General features: G+C 39.4%; 2 protein-coding genes across 3 annotated transcripts in view; both read left to right on the forward strand.

Moving 5' to 3' along the window:
* The window catches only part of LOC103719270 (26S proteasome non-ATPase regulatory subunit 2 homolog A-like), a 33,244-nt gene that overhangs the window by 12,592 nt on the left and 4,581 nt on the right, over positions 1–16,071 (forward strand). The window contains exons 1-7 of one of the 2 annotated variants that reach the window (XM_088717708.2): positions 10,007–10,114; positions 10,979–11,044; positions 11,224–11,262; positions 11,334–11,416; positions 14,778–14,892; positions 15,001–15,075; positions 15,366–15,524. In XM_088717708.2, the coding sequence (XP_088573834.1) occupies positions 10,988–11,044; positions 11,224–11,262; positions 11,334–11,416; positions 14,778–14,892; positions 15,001–15,075; positions 15,366–15,524 (528 nt within the window). In that variant the 5' untranslated portion in view covers positions 10,007–10,114; positions 10,979–10,987. Of the gene's footprint in view, positions 1–10,006; positions 10,115–10,978; positions 11,045–11,223; positions 11,263–11,333; positions 11,417–14,777; positions 14,893–15,000; positions 15,076–15,365; positions 15,525–16,071 lie in introns of those variants that run through there. The other variant, XM_039116927.3, reaches the window with a different exon arrangement.
* Positions 8,272–9,166, forward strand: LOC148714233 (uncharacterized). Its single transcript, XM_088717709.2, has 4 exons — positions 8,272–8,553; positions 8,663–8,760; positions 8,848–8,923; positions 9,005–9,166. The coding sequence occupies exons 1-4, from the start codon at positions 8,418–8,420 to the stop codon at positions 9,028–9,030; spliced, it is 336 nt and encodes a 111-aa protein (XP_088573835.2). The 5' UTR covers positions 8,272–8,417; the 3' UTR covers positions 9,031–9,166.

A 16,071-nucleotide genomic window follows, 5' to 3' on the forward strand; every position in this document is an offset into this window, starting at 1 on the left:
TTGGACAAAAGCTCTACTCAAGATGCCTTGAGAAGCTTTTTTATTTTCCCTAAAGTTCACTTGAGAGACTTGGGTTCAAGTCCCAGCAATGGATTTTTTTTAAAAATTAAATTAGAATACCTTTTGTTACCATAATCATTTAAGTTCATGTCTTTTTTATTGCCATAATCATGAAATTACGGATTTTGGATTTAACCTTATGTTCATGAGGAGGATCTAGTCCCTCCTGATTGTTTAAATATTGATAAGCCGTAGGAAGAAAGAAGCGCAGAAGAAAGTCAGGCCTTGAATAACTGCAAGATGGATGTTTTGTGTAATCATATTGCAATTCTTCTTATATGTTGTTGACTTATTTATTTAGGATATTATGTTTGTAGCATGGATATTAAAAATGTTGGAGAATATTTATGTTGTTATTATGATTGTGGATGTATGAAACGGTTTTATTGCTATTTTATATTTGGGTGAATGAAGTCAAACATTTATATTACTATTAGAATCAAGAAGTACCCAGCTTGATTTTGTGATAGTTTTTCTTACTTGCTAATCACCTATAAAAAATAATTTTATTACTTATTACATTATCTACATTAAAGTGTAAAAAAATAATTCATACATCAACAATCCTTTATAATAACAGTTTATGATAGTTCAATATAAAAATCATACAATAATATTGTGCTACTCTAGAGGTAAGGATGGCATAGGCTTGTGCTGGGATTTTTTTTATTATTTTTGACTTAAGCCTCCAATCTTTTGCTTGCTGATGGTGTACGATAGTTTGGCCTATGCCTATAGCATGGGCATCGGACTAGGAGATTCGCACCTGACTTGCCCAACATATTTTGACACCTTAACCTTGCCCCAACCTAGTTTACATAACATATTATGCTTCGTTCCCAAATGTACTCATCCGAGAGCAGCTACTTAAACCAAACTTGCTAGAATTATACAATGGACTAGTTACATATATTAGGAGAATTTCTTTGTGATGCAAAATTGCAAATTATAACTTGTTTGGATGTGTTTCACTAGGAACCTTTCAAAGGCTTCCTTTATAATTGGTCAAATAAAGCATGCAGGTGTGTCTTGTACGTGACCAATTTAATACATCATCCATTAGTGAAATAACCATATCAAGTGTTGTTTAAAAACGGTCATAGCAGCCACTAGAGTGGTTTTGGACCTAAGCTGCTATGCTATGTACTATAGTGGCCTCTTATAGCATTGGGGCCTATAGTGCTTGATATTGAGAGAAAAAAAGTTGCAATAGCGGGCACTACAATTTGGGTTATAGTGCGTGTTATGTGCCAAAGCGGGTTTATATGGGCATACCTTAACACTTACCATGATGAGAAAGTTCATCGATAAAATAGATTTGGTGAGATATGAAAAAACTTGGTTTGCTACTTTTTTGAGCTTGCAAAGTATGATAGGTAAGAAGACAGGGTCAGTGATTGGGAGAATGCTAAATGGTACAACAAAAATCTTGGAAGGAGATCCAAATTTGGGGCAATGTGGCATTTGCTTTGAAATTTTGGGAACACTTGTTATAAGTGCTTAGGCATGGATATGGGTTATATATGGGGTGATTTGATGATTGTTAAGGAGGAGGTAGCCTTACATTTGAATGAAGATGAAAAGATCTTACAAATTACAATTTGGGCAATTATTGATTCAAGATAGGATGCAAAACTTAAAGGCTTTTTGCACACGGTGGGCTGCTTCTTGAAATGCTGCTTCTACATTTGAATTGAAAGTGTGTGCAATTCATGAATTTGTGATTGAGTTCATTATGAAATTCTATCGTAACTATCAAAATTTGCAAGATGAAATTTCATGGGAGTTTCCTTGTACACAGGAGCTACTAGATCATTGGAAGCAAGGTCCGCCGTACCGGTACCGGTGGCGGCCTGGCCCGGTACGTATCGGTTTAGTCCGGTCCTATATCGGTCCCGATTGAATGGCCGGGTTTTGGGTTCCAGCGGTTTTTTTTTCTTGAAGTCTGTCTATGTTGGATCTTATTTTGTGAAATTAAGTGAAGTTTGATTTTTTTTATTATTATTTTTATGATTTTTGATGTTTCTATGTTTACGTTTAGGGTTGAAGATAGATGATGCATCTTATTACTTCCTTCCGTTCCAAATGATACAAAATTAGAAATGATAAAATGATACACATAAAATATTTTCAAATTAAGATACAATCATTTACATACATTAAAAGTACTCTCGGATATCTAAATTCGGGACGAGTGCCGATGGCTCTCGTAGATATCCAGATCATAAGTATAGTCAGAAGGAGGCAGATCAACCCAATCAGAAGGAACGCGCGCCAGGTTATAAGAACTGTCTGATCTCTTACTCACGCTTTGGATCTGAGAGGTGTCTTCTGACTGTGTAGGGGCTCATCCGAATATGGCGAAAGCAAAATTCGATGCACCATATCCATATTTATGTCTGAGACTCTGGATAATAAATCTGTATCTGTATGCGAGCTCATCTGCAGCTGTATCTTATCTTTCTGAACCATCTCGAGGAGCTCGTCTTCTATATCCAATGATATCCTCACAGACTCTATCAGATGGTCGACCGTGGTCCGTATCCTGTGTAGCATAGATAAATTGGGACTCACCGGTGAAATGAAGACCACCCTTCGGTTGTCTCATAACTACCAAACTATCCTCCGTTCCCTCTATGGCTAGAAGATCCATTACCACCAGAGCCTTCATCGCTGCTGGTCCAAGTCTCCTCCTCGACACTCTCCATTAGGATCCTTTGTTTTTTTTGCCCCTCTTTGCTTGGTTGTCGCCCTCCTCTGCTGAGCATCTCTCGATCAGCTCTCTGAGAGGATGTCTCGTACCAATCATGTGGTGACTGGCTCTCCTGTGCCTGCAGCTGATCAGCTCTGGGCGTGCGTGGAATATTGCGCTCAACCCATTGCTCTGGATCGACCCTAGTCTCGGTGGCTATGAAGCTAGTTGGTCGTGGAGGCGATCCTGGCTCGTCAAGCTCGGGCTCTTGCTGCTGACCCACAAGCCAGTTGAGCAGTGGATCATCGTCATCATCGGTGAAGGTCGCGTAGATCGGATCTGCATAATTGAGCTCCACTTTCTTCTGAATGCTTTTTAGCCTCAACTGCAGATTGTAGTGCACATAAACAAGGTCGTTGAAGCACGTTTGTGTCAAACGGTTTCTTTGTTTGCTGTGGATGAGGGCGAAGTTGGACCAGTTGTGCTCACAGCCACGAGAGGAGACTGTTTGGAAGAAGATCCGGATAACTATTCGCTTTAAATTTTTCGCGGACCTATCGTAATGCACCCACCATTCATCTGCAAAAATATTTATGAAAATCACATATATGATAGTGCCATATTAGTAACCAAGTAACACCAAGTGAATGTCTTCCTGATGTGTGACGTATCTGGATTCATAGTCTGCTTGCTGACGACAGCCGCTTGTTGTCCAAAACTATAGTTGCCCTCTAAATATTTTGCTCTGTGAAAAAGAAACGTGTTCTACGATGTTAATAATTGAAGATGCGGGTATACTTACACATGCTGCTAATTACTAAATCATAGTTACCTCTTCAAGACAGGGCCGCGGTTTATGGATCATGCTCCATCTTGTAAGTGACATTACACAAAGCCTCCAGAAGTGTGCCATCTATACCAATTTCATCTACGTTGTACTGAAACCGGAGGTTTAGATAGTATGCTGCACATATATGAGATTATCTTAGCATAATTATACATGTACATCTATCACTATAATTGTCAATATTTTTGCTTACCTGCTAGATGCAATTTCGTACCCATTTGTGCTCCCCACCGTTGCTCAATGATGTTGATGTACGACTGACCATGGGCTGGATCTGCCTCTATAATTTGAGCCTTTGCCTTGCTCATCATGTGATACAGAAACCCCATCTGGGGGTAGATCTCACTATCCACGACTCGCAGCACTTCATATAATGGTTTGATAGCATTAACTATTGAAGTGGCCTGCTGGCAGAATAACTGTCTCATCACCTAGTTTTCTATCTTGCTCCCTTCGGTACCGGCATAAGAATATTTACTATCATGCCACTCGAAATTGACAAACATCTGACGTAGAACTTCTTTCTTCTCGAGAATGCTATCAAGTGCAATGAAGTTGGTAGCAAACCGTGTGATTTCTAGTCTCAGAATCTCTCCTACATACTTTCTAATCCGTGAAAGGATTCAGGTATGGTTATAAATATACCTGGTGATGCATTGGGCTCTCTCCACCGTTTGTTGTACCTTACAGATCTTTTCAATGCCCATCAGCATGAGATCGATACAATGTGCAGCATATGGGGTTCAGAAAATATGTGGCCGCCGCTCCATCAAGATCTCTTCGGTGGTCTTATATTGCAGCCCATTATCAGTGACGACTTGCACGACATTCTGCTCTCCTTCCAGATCAATCATGTCCTCCATAAGTTTCAGGATATACGCGGCGTCGTGCACCTGAGTTGAAGCATCAACCGACTTGTGGAAGAAGATTTTTGCATCACAATATGTTAGAAAGTTGATGATGCTCCGCCTGGTCGGACCGGTTCAACCATCGCAAATGATGGTTAGTCCATATATGGGCCACTTGCTCTTGTAGGAGTCAACCTATTTTTCTAGCTCCTCTTTATTGTTGTCAAGAAGCTCATCGTAGATCTCCTTCGGGCCTGGAAGAACCACATTAGGACCGGCAGCTTATATGGCGGAAATGGCAGACCTGTAGTACGTATTGTCTGCCACATTCGCTGGGATGTGGCTGAAGTGGAAGTAGGATGCGATAGCTCGCCACATATTTTTCTTCTTATCCTTCATCCATATTGAGTCTATCCTCTGCTGCCTTGAATCTTTGCTGGGAAGAGCATGCAGATCTATATCATGGATTATCGCTTCTGGTAGAATCCCTCTAGATGGCTTCTTTCAGCTACCAAAACCACCCAGCATAGATGCAATCCGGCCACGTTCTCTGCTGACGCACTTCCTGACTGAGGTTGTCCTCAAGAACTCTGGATCTTGCCTGGTGATCTTAGAATCGCCGCCCGACTCGTAGGCAGAGGGCCCAAATCGAGCTTTATGCCTGGCCACCTCCTCCTGCTGCCACCGATCATCTAGGCTTGCCTACATGGCCGCTTGGATCTCTGCCCCCTCCTAATCTAGATTCTCAATCTCCTCTGGCTCTCTAGAGTGATAGGAAAGTGGCTCTCCGCTCGGTGATCCACCTTCGCTCTCTTCTTAAAAATCCTCTTCTTTGCTTTTTTGACCTCAACGAGATTCTGTTTCATCAGCACACGAATCTCGTCTGGGCAATTCGGGCATGTAGCAACCTCATTGGAATTTCCGGCTAAGTGTTGTTTCACTTACCTACCCCTCCTCCCTTGAAGAACTTGTTGCAATAGTTTCACTGAAACTGGTGCCGCTTCCCGACTCTTCGCCCATACGACCAACCAATATCACGCTTTGTGGGGTTGGCTTTTCTTGATGGTTCCATTCCTACCATAAATCTACAACATATCAAAAAATTAAGCCAAAATAGTAAATTTTGTCAGGATCTTTTTTTTTTTGGGCAATTTCTAAACTATTTTTTTTAAGCTACTTATTAACAAAATTAAAGAAATAAGATCGGAGAAAGAAATCATACCTTAAATAGTCTCAGCTTGATTTTTTGGGAAAGACCTGCTCCTTAATTTGTGGGCTATCTTTCAAATCTGCCCTTCTCTGTTTATCCCTCAGAGACGCAGAGGGCACTTCATTTATATTGGATAGCTGAGGCTCTCGTTCGGTTTTTATAGCTGAATGAGAGAGACAGACTCTTCACCGCGTCTGCTGTGCTTTTTTTTTTAATAAACAATTTGTCGCCGAAACGGCGACAGAACCACGCGCTTTGAATACTTTCTGACGAAATGTGGCCGAAAGGGCCACAACTCATGCCACAGCGCGTGGCTTTTTGGCCACAAAAATACTAAAAGAAGTCGTCGTTGTCGACTTCTTTTAAAACCTTATTGTGGTCTTTCAGCCACGTAAAAGAAGTGGCCGTTGTCGGCAATGGCCACTTCTTTTAAAAAAATACGTAATTTTCTTTTAAACCACAGTTTTTTAAAAAAATTATGTATTTTTTTTAAAACCACAGTTTAAAAAAAATTATGTATTTTTTTAAAACCACAATTTTAAAAAAAAATACGTAATTTTTTTTAAAACCACAACGCCGTGTGTTGTGGTTTTTTAAAAGAAGTGGTCGTTGTCGGCCACTTCTTTTACTATGACGGAAGGCCACAGTAAGGTTTTAAAAGAAGTGGCCGACAACGGCCATTTCTTTTAGTATTTTGTGGTCGAAAGGCCACGCGCTGTGGCACGAGCTGTGGCCCTTTCGGCCACAGTTCGTTAGAAAGTATTCAAAGCGCATGGCCTTTCGGCCACACACTTGTTTCTGTCGCCTTTTAAAAAAAAACCACGGCAGACACGGTGAAGAGTCATTTTTCTCGTTTGGCTATAAAAACCAAATGAGAGCCTCAGCTATCCAACATAAATGAAGTACCCTCTGAGTCTCTGAGGGATAGCTAGAGCAGGGTAGATTTGAAAGATAGCCCACAAATTGAGAGCGAAGGTGGATCGCCGAGCGGCAGAACCACTTTCTTATCATTCTAGAGAGCCAAAGGAGATTGAGGATCTAGATTAGGAGGGGGCAGAGATCCAAGCAGCTATGTAGGCAAGCTTAGATGATCGGTGGCAGCAGGAGGAGGTGGCCAGGCATAAGGCTCGATTTGGATCCTCTGCCTATGAGTCGGGCGGCGATTCTAGGATCACCAGGCAAGATCCAGAGTTCTTGAGGACAACCTCAGTCAGGAAGGGCATCGGCAGAGAACGTGGCCGGATTGCATTTATGCTAGGTGGTTTTGGTAGCCGAAAGAAGTCATCTAGAGGAATTCCAGCAGGAGCGACAATCCATGATGTAGATCCGTATGCTCTTCCTAGCAAAGATTCAAGGCAGCAGAGGATAGACTCGATGCGGATGAAGGATAAGAAGAAAAATCTGGGGCGAGCTATTGCATCCTGGTTCCACTTCAGCCACATTCCAGTGAATGTGGCAGACAATATGTACTACAGGTCTGCCATTTTCGCCATACAAGCTGCCGGTCCTGGTATAGTTCCTCGAGGCCCGAAGGATATCTACGGTGAGCTTCTTGACAACAATAAGGAGCTAAAAAAATGGATTGACTCCTACAAAAACAAGTGGCCCATATATGGACTAACCATCATGTACAATGGTTGGACCGGTTCGACCAGACGGAGCATCATCAACTTTTTGACATATTGTGATCCGAAGACCTTTTTTGATGGAAGACCACTGCAGGAAGAATAGAGTAGGAAGAGGAAGAAGAAAAGAGGAGGAAGAAGAAGAGAAGAAGAGGAGAAAAGGAGGCCAAGTTTTATTCAATTCTTCAATGCCCTAATTCATGAAAGGGGTGGCCTTTATATAGGCCTTACATCAGGTCAATTAATTGACGACATTACCAAACTTGGATCCTCAATCAATTGATTAAGTCAACCAGTTGATTACATACCAAAATCGATCCAATCACTCGACCCAATTACACGACTTAACAGCGAACTCAATTGACTTGACTAAAACAAAAGCAAATGACCAAATCGACTCAAATGCAGAAAATAAAAATAAAACAGACTCGAATGGATCCAATCTGGGCCCGACTCAATCTGGTAGTTCATGATCATCTTCTGGCCACAATGAAGTCAATCCCTGGTGCGAACGCAAGCGAGCGGCTCTGATGGCTCTATTGTTTGGACGGAAGGCTCTGATGTCCCCATCATTCTTCCATAAGTTGGTTGGTGCTTCGACTCAAGTGCACGATGCCTCGTACATCCTAAAACTTATGGAGGATATGATTGATCTAGTAGAAGAGAAGAATGTCATGCAGGTCGTCACTGATAATGGGCTGCAATATAAGACCGCCGGAGAGATCTTGATGGAGCGGCGGCCACATATTTTTTGGACCCCATATGCTGCATATTGTATCGATCTCATGCTGATGGACATTGAAAGATCCGTAGGGTGCAACAAACGATGGAGACAGCCCAATGCATCACCGATGGAAAAGTATGCAGGAGAAGAGATTCTGAGGCCAGGAGTCACATGGTGTGCTACGAACTTCATTGCACTTGATAGCATTCTTGAGAAGAAAAGAGCTCTACGTCAGATGTTTGTCAGTTTCGAGTGGCATAATAGTAGATATTCTTATGTCGGCACTGAAGGGAGCAAGATAGAAAACTTGGTGATGAGACAGTCATTCTGGCAGCAGGCACTTCAATAGTTAATGCTATCAAACTATTATATGAAGTGCTGCGAGCCGTGGATAGCGAGATCTACCCCCAGATGGGGTTTTTGTATCAAATAATGGGCAAGGTAAAGGCTCAGATTATGGAGGTAGATCCAGCCCATAGCCAGTCGTACATCAACATCATTGAGCGATGGTGGGGAGCGCAAATGGGTACGAAATTGCATCTAGCAGGTAAGCAAGAATATTGACAATTATAGTGATAGATATACTTGTATAATTATGCTAAAATAGTCTCATATATGTGCAGTATACTACCTAAACCTCCGATTTCGGTACGTAGATGGAATTGGTATGGATGGCATACTTCTGGAGGCTTTGCGTAATGTCATTTACAAGATGGAACATGATCCAGAAACTGCGGCTCTATGTTTTAAAGAGGTAACTGTGATTTAGTAATTAACAGCATGTATAAGTATACCGGCATCTTAAATTATTAACATCGTAGAACACGTTTCTTTTTCACAGAGCAAAATATTTAGAGAGAGCAGCTACAATTTTGGACAACAAGCGGCTGTCGTTAGCAAGCAGATTATGAATCCAGGTACGTCACACATCAGGAAGACATTCACTTGGTGTTACTTGGTTACTAATATGGCACTATCATATATATGATCAACCGCAGGCACGAGAGAGCCAGTTACCACATGATTGGTACAAGACACCCTCTCAGAGAACTGATTGAGAGATGCTCAACAGGGGAGGGTGACATAGCCAAGCAAAGAGGGGCAGAAAAGAAAAACAAAGGGTGCAATGGAGAGTGTCGTGGAGGAGACTTGGACCAGTAGCGATGAAGGTTCTGGTGGTGATGGATCTTCTAGCCATAGAGGGAGCGGAGGATAGTTTGGTACTTATGAGGCACAGCTGAAGGGTGGTTTTTATTTCACCCGTGAGTCCCAATTTATTCATGCTACACAGGATAGGGACCACGGTCGACCATCTGATAGTGTCCGTGAGGATATCATTGGATATAGAAAAAGCACTCCTCGAGGTGGTTCAGAAAGACAGGATACAGTTGCAGATGAGCTCGCATACGGATACAGATTCTATCATCCAGAGCTTCAGGAATACGAATATGGATATGGTGCATTAGATTTTGCTTCCGCCATATTCATATAAGCTCCTACACAGTCAGAAGACACCTTTCAGACTCAGAGCGTGAGCGAGAGATCCGACAATTCTTATAACCTGGCGCGCGTTCATTCTGATTCGGTTGATCTGCCTCCTCCTGACTATACTTATGATCTGGATATCTACGAGAGCCATCAGCACTCGTCCCGATTTTAGTTATCCGAAAGTACTTTAAATGTATGTAAATTATTGTATCTTAATTTGAAGATATTTTATGTGTATCATTTTATCATTTGTAATTTTGTATCATTTGGAACGGAAGGAAGCAATAAGATGCATCATCTATCTTCAGCCTTAAACGTAAATGTAGAAACATCAAAAATCTTAAAAATAACAATAAAAAAACATCAAATTTTACTTAATTTCACAAAATAAGATTTTATAGAGGCAGAATTTCAAGGGAAAAAAAACCGCCGGAACCGAAAATCCGGCCATTCAACCGGTATGAGACCGGTACAGGACTGGACCGAACCGATACGTACCGGTTTGAGCTGCTACCGGTTTGCCAACCGGTCCCTTGAAAGCTCCTGGTGCTGCGACTATCACCAGTTAGAAGCTCAAGCGGTAAAGAGACCCGCACAGAAGAGGGAGAGGCCCTGTTTAGGTATGGCGGACCTTGTATATGTCTTTGGATCAAGAGATACGAACAATGTATTGAAAATAAGGCATGTTTTAATCTTGCATGAAATATAGGCGTAAGTGTAAGTTTTAATTTAATAATTTTTGATGTTAGGTTTGTGATGCTTTATAGCTTTGTCCTTGATTTTTTTCCCTTTTGTTTTAAAATAAAGTTAAACTATTTATTATTGATACTTAGTGAGAAAAAAAATTTATATGTTTTAACTGCCTGCTTTGTGTTCATGGCACCGCTATGTACTATCTGCTATAAAGCATGGGGCTGCTACATGCCTGCTATCTGCATTTTAATACATTTTGATTACTGATGAAATGTGCAACCGCACCCTTTTGGCACTTCCAAAGTCCATTTTTGCTATGCAATCTTAAAATATCACATTATCATTGTCCCTTCTGCCATATGCTATTTTCATTTCATGGTGAAATGAATTCATTCTAGTATGCAGGATTGCTGATGTCAATTTATTAAGTTGAGTTTCTACTAAAGTTATAATGAGCCAGCCTTAATTTAGCAATGACCTTAAGTGCACTTGTGTTTCTAATGAGGTAAACAATTCCATTGAACTTGCCTTTGAAGTTTGTAGGTTTTCTTGGTTAATTCACTTTGATAACTCTCTCCATTTTGTAGTTTAAATGTCCAACATTTATACCACTGTCTTTCCTGAAGATGATCTTTGTCATTCTTCAGGGGCTTAGCCACTAGTACGTTTGGCTGTAAATTTGGTTACTTCAGTTTCTTGGTTAGAATGCCACAATATTTGGCCTGAACCTTGTAAATTCTGGAGGGTTCACAGAAGTGTAAGCTGATTACCTTTCTCTTTATGTTATGCAGTACGATGACATGCCCTTAGATGCTCTAATGGAACTCGTTCAACAAATTGTTGCATTTCACATGAAGGTATGCTTTGGATGAAATCCTTGTCATTTAAATTTCTCTGCTTGTTCATTTTTGTAGTTTCTATGTTATGCTTTGTTATTCTATGCCTTCTGCATTTTTCCATTTGTTTTTAAGATGATGCTTCACTTGTATCTTGGAAAGTTGTTCCTGGTTTAGTGAAATGGTTAATTTTGGTGCAGCATAATGCTGAGCCGGAAGCTGTAGATCTTCTGATGGAGGTAAGTGATGGCCTACTTTTTTGTGTATATCATGAGGTAGCTGTATATGCTGAAATTTTCTATCCTTCCAGGTTGAAGATCTTGATCTGTTGATTGAGCATGTTGATGCTACAAATTACAAGAGGGCATGCTTGTACCTTACCAGTTCTTCTAGGTAAGTAACCTGCCTGATGGACATGTCCACAAGTTGCATCTAGTGTTTTTCTTATTTCAATCATCTTATTTTTTGGCTGAAATAGTTAATGTTACGTAGACTGCAATAATGGGACATTCCCATTCTGGCACTTGCTTTTTGAGTTCATTAGTATCCCAGACTTTGGGTTTAAAACTTTGAGTGCCTTACCTGAGGAGTGGTCTATCTACCTACCAGACCAATTAGTTGCAAACAAGTGCATTCTCCATGCACTTGTGCCATCTTGATCATAGCTCTGCTTCATGCTTGTATTGGCGTTGTTTTTAAAGAAATATTACCTGGAATTGTAAATCCTTGTATCTCTTATTTATTCTAGAGTACGAGCCTTGATAATATAATTACTCTCAAGAATATTATGTCTAAAATAAATGTTGTAATGATATCTTTCTGCTCCCAAGGAGTGTATAACTATAGATGTATATGTTCAAAATATTAAAATGCTTCAATAAAGTTATGTAAAAAAATTTTCTTTTTAAATTATTTATTTTCTTTGATGATCTTTTTGTTGATTGTATGTGTATTGTATCTTCACGGTTGAAAAATTAAATTCATCTTTAGAATATCCAACTATTTTGAACCACTTGACTATTGCTGTCTGATATTAAAGTGGTTGTTCAAGTGGCTGATTAACATTAATTTCACTGTTTCATGCACTACTATAGCAGTCAATATAGCAATAACAAGGATGAGGTTGATTTGTAAACTAGTATACATGGTTGCTGGCAATAACAATTTGGAATAGGTCAAAAACAAACCTATTCCATAGATATTTGGGCTGGAATCTTCCTGAGGTGAGACACGACATCATATATAGCCTTTTGGGGTCGTTGTCGCCGTTGAACATTCTCTTGCGGCGTTGTGGTGGCGAGGCCATCAAGTTGATACTTGCCATTTACCTCTGGGTTCTCACTTGGGTGCCTACTTGGAGCCTAGGTGCTAGGCATCTCCCTAGCTGCCTGTCTGTTGCTTACAGTCTTTTAAAATAAAGTTTTAGTTGGATGGATCTTATTACAAGACAGTTGTTTGTCCATACAAATTACTGTCCATTGGGAATATCTACTTTAGAAATTTGTTATTCCAATAACATTTTACTTTACTACCATTGCATATTTTCTTCCCTTGTGTGTTTGAGTTTGGTATTGTGGCCTACTCAAGGAACACTACTGGGTTACTAGAAAATGCATACAGGATATGAACTTGTTCGGTTTGCTTTTTGAAGGCCCTTTTTTTTGGAAAAAAATCATTTTAGATTTTTCAGTTGAAGCTAGAAGTCCTTTAGCAATATAAAATAATCATCTTGGTCAACTTTTGTTTCATTCTGTGTATGTGAGATTTCTTTTTTCCTGATTACACAATCTTTAGTTCTATAATCCCGATGGTTGGATCTTTTATTTAGTGTAGGAAAAGTGTAGGTTGTGTTTGGTTACCATTGTTTTCTCGCCCTTCTCTCTTTTCTCCTTTTTAGTTCATGTTTTCCCTAGGCTGAATATTGTAACAAGTGAATGATTTCTTTCCCATAGCCAGACTTTTTCACCTATAATTATGTGAACCAGGCTATGCTGCCTGATGCTTGCATGCCTCTTTCAAATGTTGGAGGTTATGAGTTAGATGACTCGCAGAGGTATTTTCTGTGATATTGGGTGTGATCAAATCTAAATTGTGAATTTCCCTCCCTTTCTTTCAAAAAAATAAGTGCATACACGATCTCATCCATTTGTTGATATCAATGAATAGAAATAACTATTTATTATACCCTAAATATCGTTCCTTTTAGTCTTATGGGGTTGCACTGTTATTTCTGCCACCTCACATTCTTTAAGGGTGACTCAAAGGTGGTTTCCTGTGCAATATTGATGTCAAGTTACAAGTGGCATCACGTATAAGATGGTGATATATCTAGGGGAAATGGTGAAAGCATACTTACTCTATTACATTGGAGCTAGCACCCTGTATGTACTCACTTGCATGACGGGAACCCTATCCGAAGATTAATTCCTTAAATTTAGCCAGTGATCCGGATTGAGATTACTGAATCGACTTGCCAAGCATCATGGTATAATTGTTGCCATGAAACATAACATGTCTGAATATTACAATCTTGGAACTGACAAGTTAGCATGTGATCATGAGATATGACTTGCAATATGGACCATTATGTTTGGGAAATATATTAACTTATGGTCAAAAAAGTGTCAGAGCAGATCATGTTTTATATGATTTATGAAGGTTTCTGCTTTTGTAGAGGTGACACTGGTATTTGTAGACATTATGATAAACATGTACTTCTGGTGGATTGACATCTAGACTTAATGGTATAATTGTTGCCATGAAATATGACATGTCTGAATATTACAATCTTGGAACTGACAAGTTAGCATGTGATCATGAGATATGACTTGCAATATGGACCATTATGTTTGGGAAATATATTAACTTATGGTCAAACAAATGTCAGAGCAGATCATGTTTTATATGATTCATGAAGGTTTCTGCTTTTGTAGAGGTGACACTGGTATTTGTAGACATTATGATAAACATGCACTTCTGGTGGATTGACATCTAGACTTAATGGTTACATATTATGATCAAACCCATATATCCTCTTCCCAACTATTTAGGGTCGACTTCATGTATCCTCATTCGCTAAGTATTCATATTTAGGGCCTCCTCTAATGTTGATTGCAAGTTTCTCGATGTCCTACCTCACAACTTTTATTTAAAGTTACCTTAGGTCTTCCCCTCCTTTTTTGCAGCCTTCAACACAAATCAAAATACCTCTCTTTACTGGAGTCTCCTCCGATCTATTTAATGGTTAAAATACATGCTTTTGGAAAAGTAATATTTTAAAAATCATCATGGAATCAGGTTATTAGCATTTGCATTTGTGCTTGAGGACATTGTTCGACTACTGAATTTGGTGTCAACTGTCAAGACTTGCTTTGATTTTGACATGAGATGTCATCCATTTCTATAAATGGGACTTTTCAAACTTGCGTTTCCTTGGCTTCTTATGTTTACACAGGTGTACCAGATATTCCTCTCTTGATTTTGAAGAGAAGTAGGTTCAGATCTGCATGGACTTTCGTCATTTTTCTTAGAAGCTTATTTAGCTGCACTGGAATCTCTTTTTTTCCCCTCCATGATTCTTTGCACTCCACATTTCCATGAGCCGTAGTGCTAATAACCACTCCAATCAAGTTCTTTTTAATCAATAAGTATGCTTTTTTGCAGCAACCAAACTACAAAGAAATCACTCTTATCATTAAGTTTAGCATATTGTGCAAAATGTTGGAACAAATTTCTAATTAAATATGTTTTGCAGCTATCTCCCAAGTCCTGATGATGTATTGGCGTTGGATATAGCATATACGATTTATATGAAGTTTGAAGACTATGCAAGTGCCTTACGAATTGCACTCTTTATTGATAACATTCAGGTCCGCTTGTGAGCCCTTTAGTTTTTAGAAACCTCTTTTCACTTCTCTGACTGGACCAAGGTTTGGCTATCATGAACATGCTGTAATGAGAATTTGTTGGAATGACAGTATGTGAAACAAGTCTACACATCGACCGAGGATCTGTTGTTGAAGAAGCAATTTTCTTATATTATTGCTCGCCATGTAAGCTATTCTTATCTTATTGAGCATTTAATATTGGAAGCCTTAGTCAAATTCAATTCCTTATGGTTGGGTGCATGTATTATAACTAATATATATAGGTCTTTTCATCTTTATATAGTTTACATTACCTGCCATTTGAATAAATAAGAACTTAGGTTATTAGCTTATTATGTTAAATTTGATCTATCTATCTTGGTAAATTTGGTGCTCTGCTAAATATGTAATTTTTCATTATATTTGCATGTGATGTTTGATTATCTTGCTTCACTGATCGCTGTTCTGTAATCCAGGGATTAGCACTGGAGCTTGATGATGATATAGCTGCAGATGATGATGATAAAGAGGCCTTGCAAGATATAGTCAACAATGTTAAACTAGGTGAAGGATACCTTACTCTTGCTCGTGATGTTGAGGTCATGGAACCCAAATCTCCAGAAGACATCTATAAGGTGCTGACATTTATAATAGCCTGAGTATATTACACATTTATTTTCTTTTCTTTTTTAAGTAATAAATAGCAAAATGAGTATATCTTTCATATATTTTTGTCTTTGTTGAATTGAAAATATAAATATGCTTCAGACATGGTCTGCCGATACGGGCTGGTACGTATCGGTACCGGATGGAACCAGTACGGTACAACTATATTTTTCGATTCCAACTATTTGCAGTCCGTACCGACCTGTACCGACTGGCCCGTACCGATTTCTTTTTTTTTTTTTTGCTTTTGGCCCGAACCAGCCAAACAGGTACGGTACCGGTTCGGTTCGGTATGGTACCGGTACCGTATCGGTACCGGTGCACACCAGTACGTCGGTACGGTCGGTACAACGGATCTTGCTTCAGAGCTTTTATTTTGTTTTAATCTCTGATGTAAATTTTTTAATTCCCCTTCCAATGATTTACAAGATTATGAGTTGTGTCAGCAATGATTCCAATTCATGTTTAGGTTATGAATTTAGCCAACAAGTTTTTATTGATTAATATTTGAACATT

The sequence above is a fragment of the Phoenix dactylifera genome, chromosome 3, assembly GCF_051530095.1.
Source record: "Phoenix dactylifera cultivar Ajwa chromosome 3, Ajwa_hap1_PhDact_Kaust_v1.1, whole genome shotgun sequence".
Lineage (NCBI taxonomy): Eukaryota > Viridiplantae > Streptophyta > Magnoliopsida > Arecales > Arecaceae > Phoenix > Phoenix dactylifera.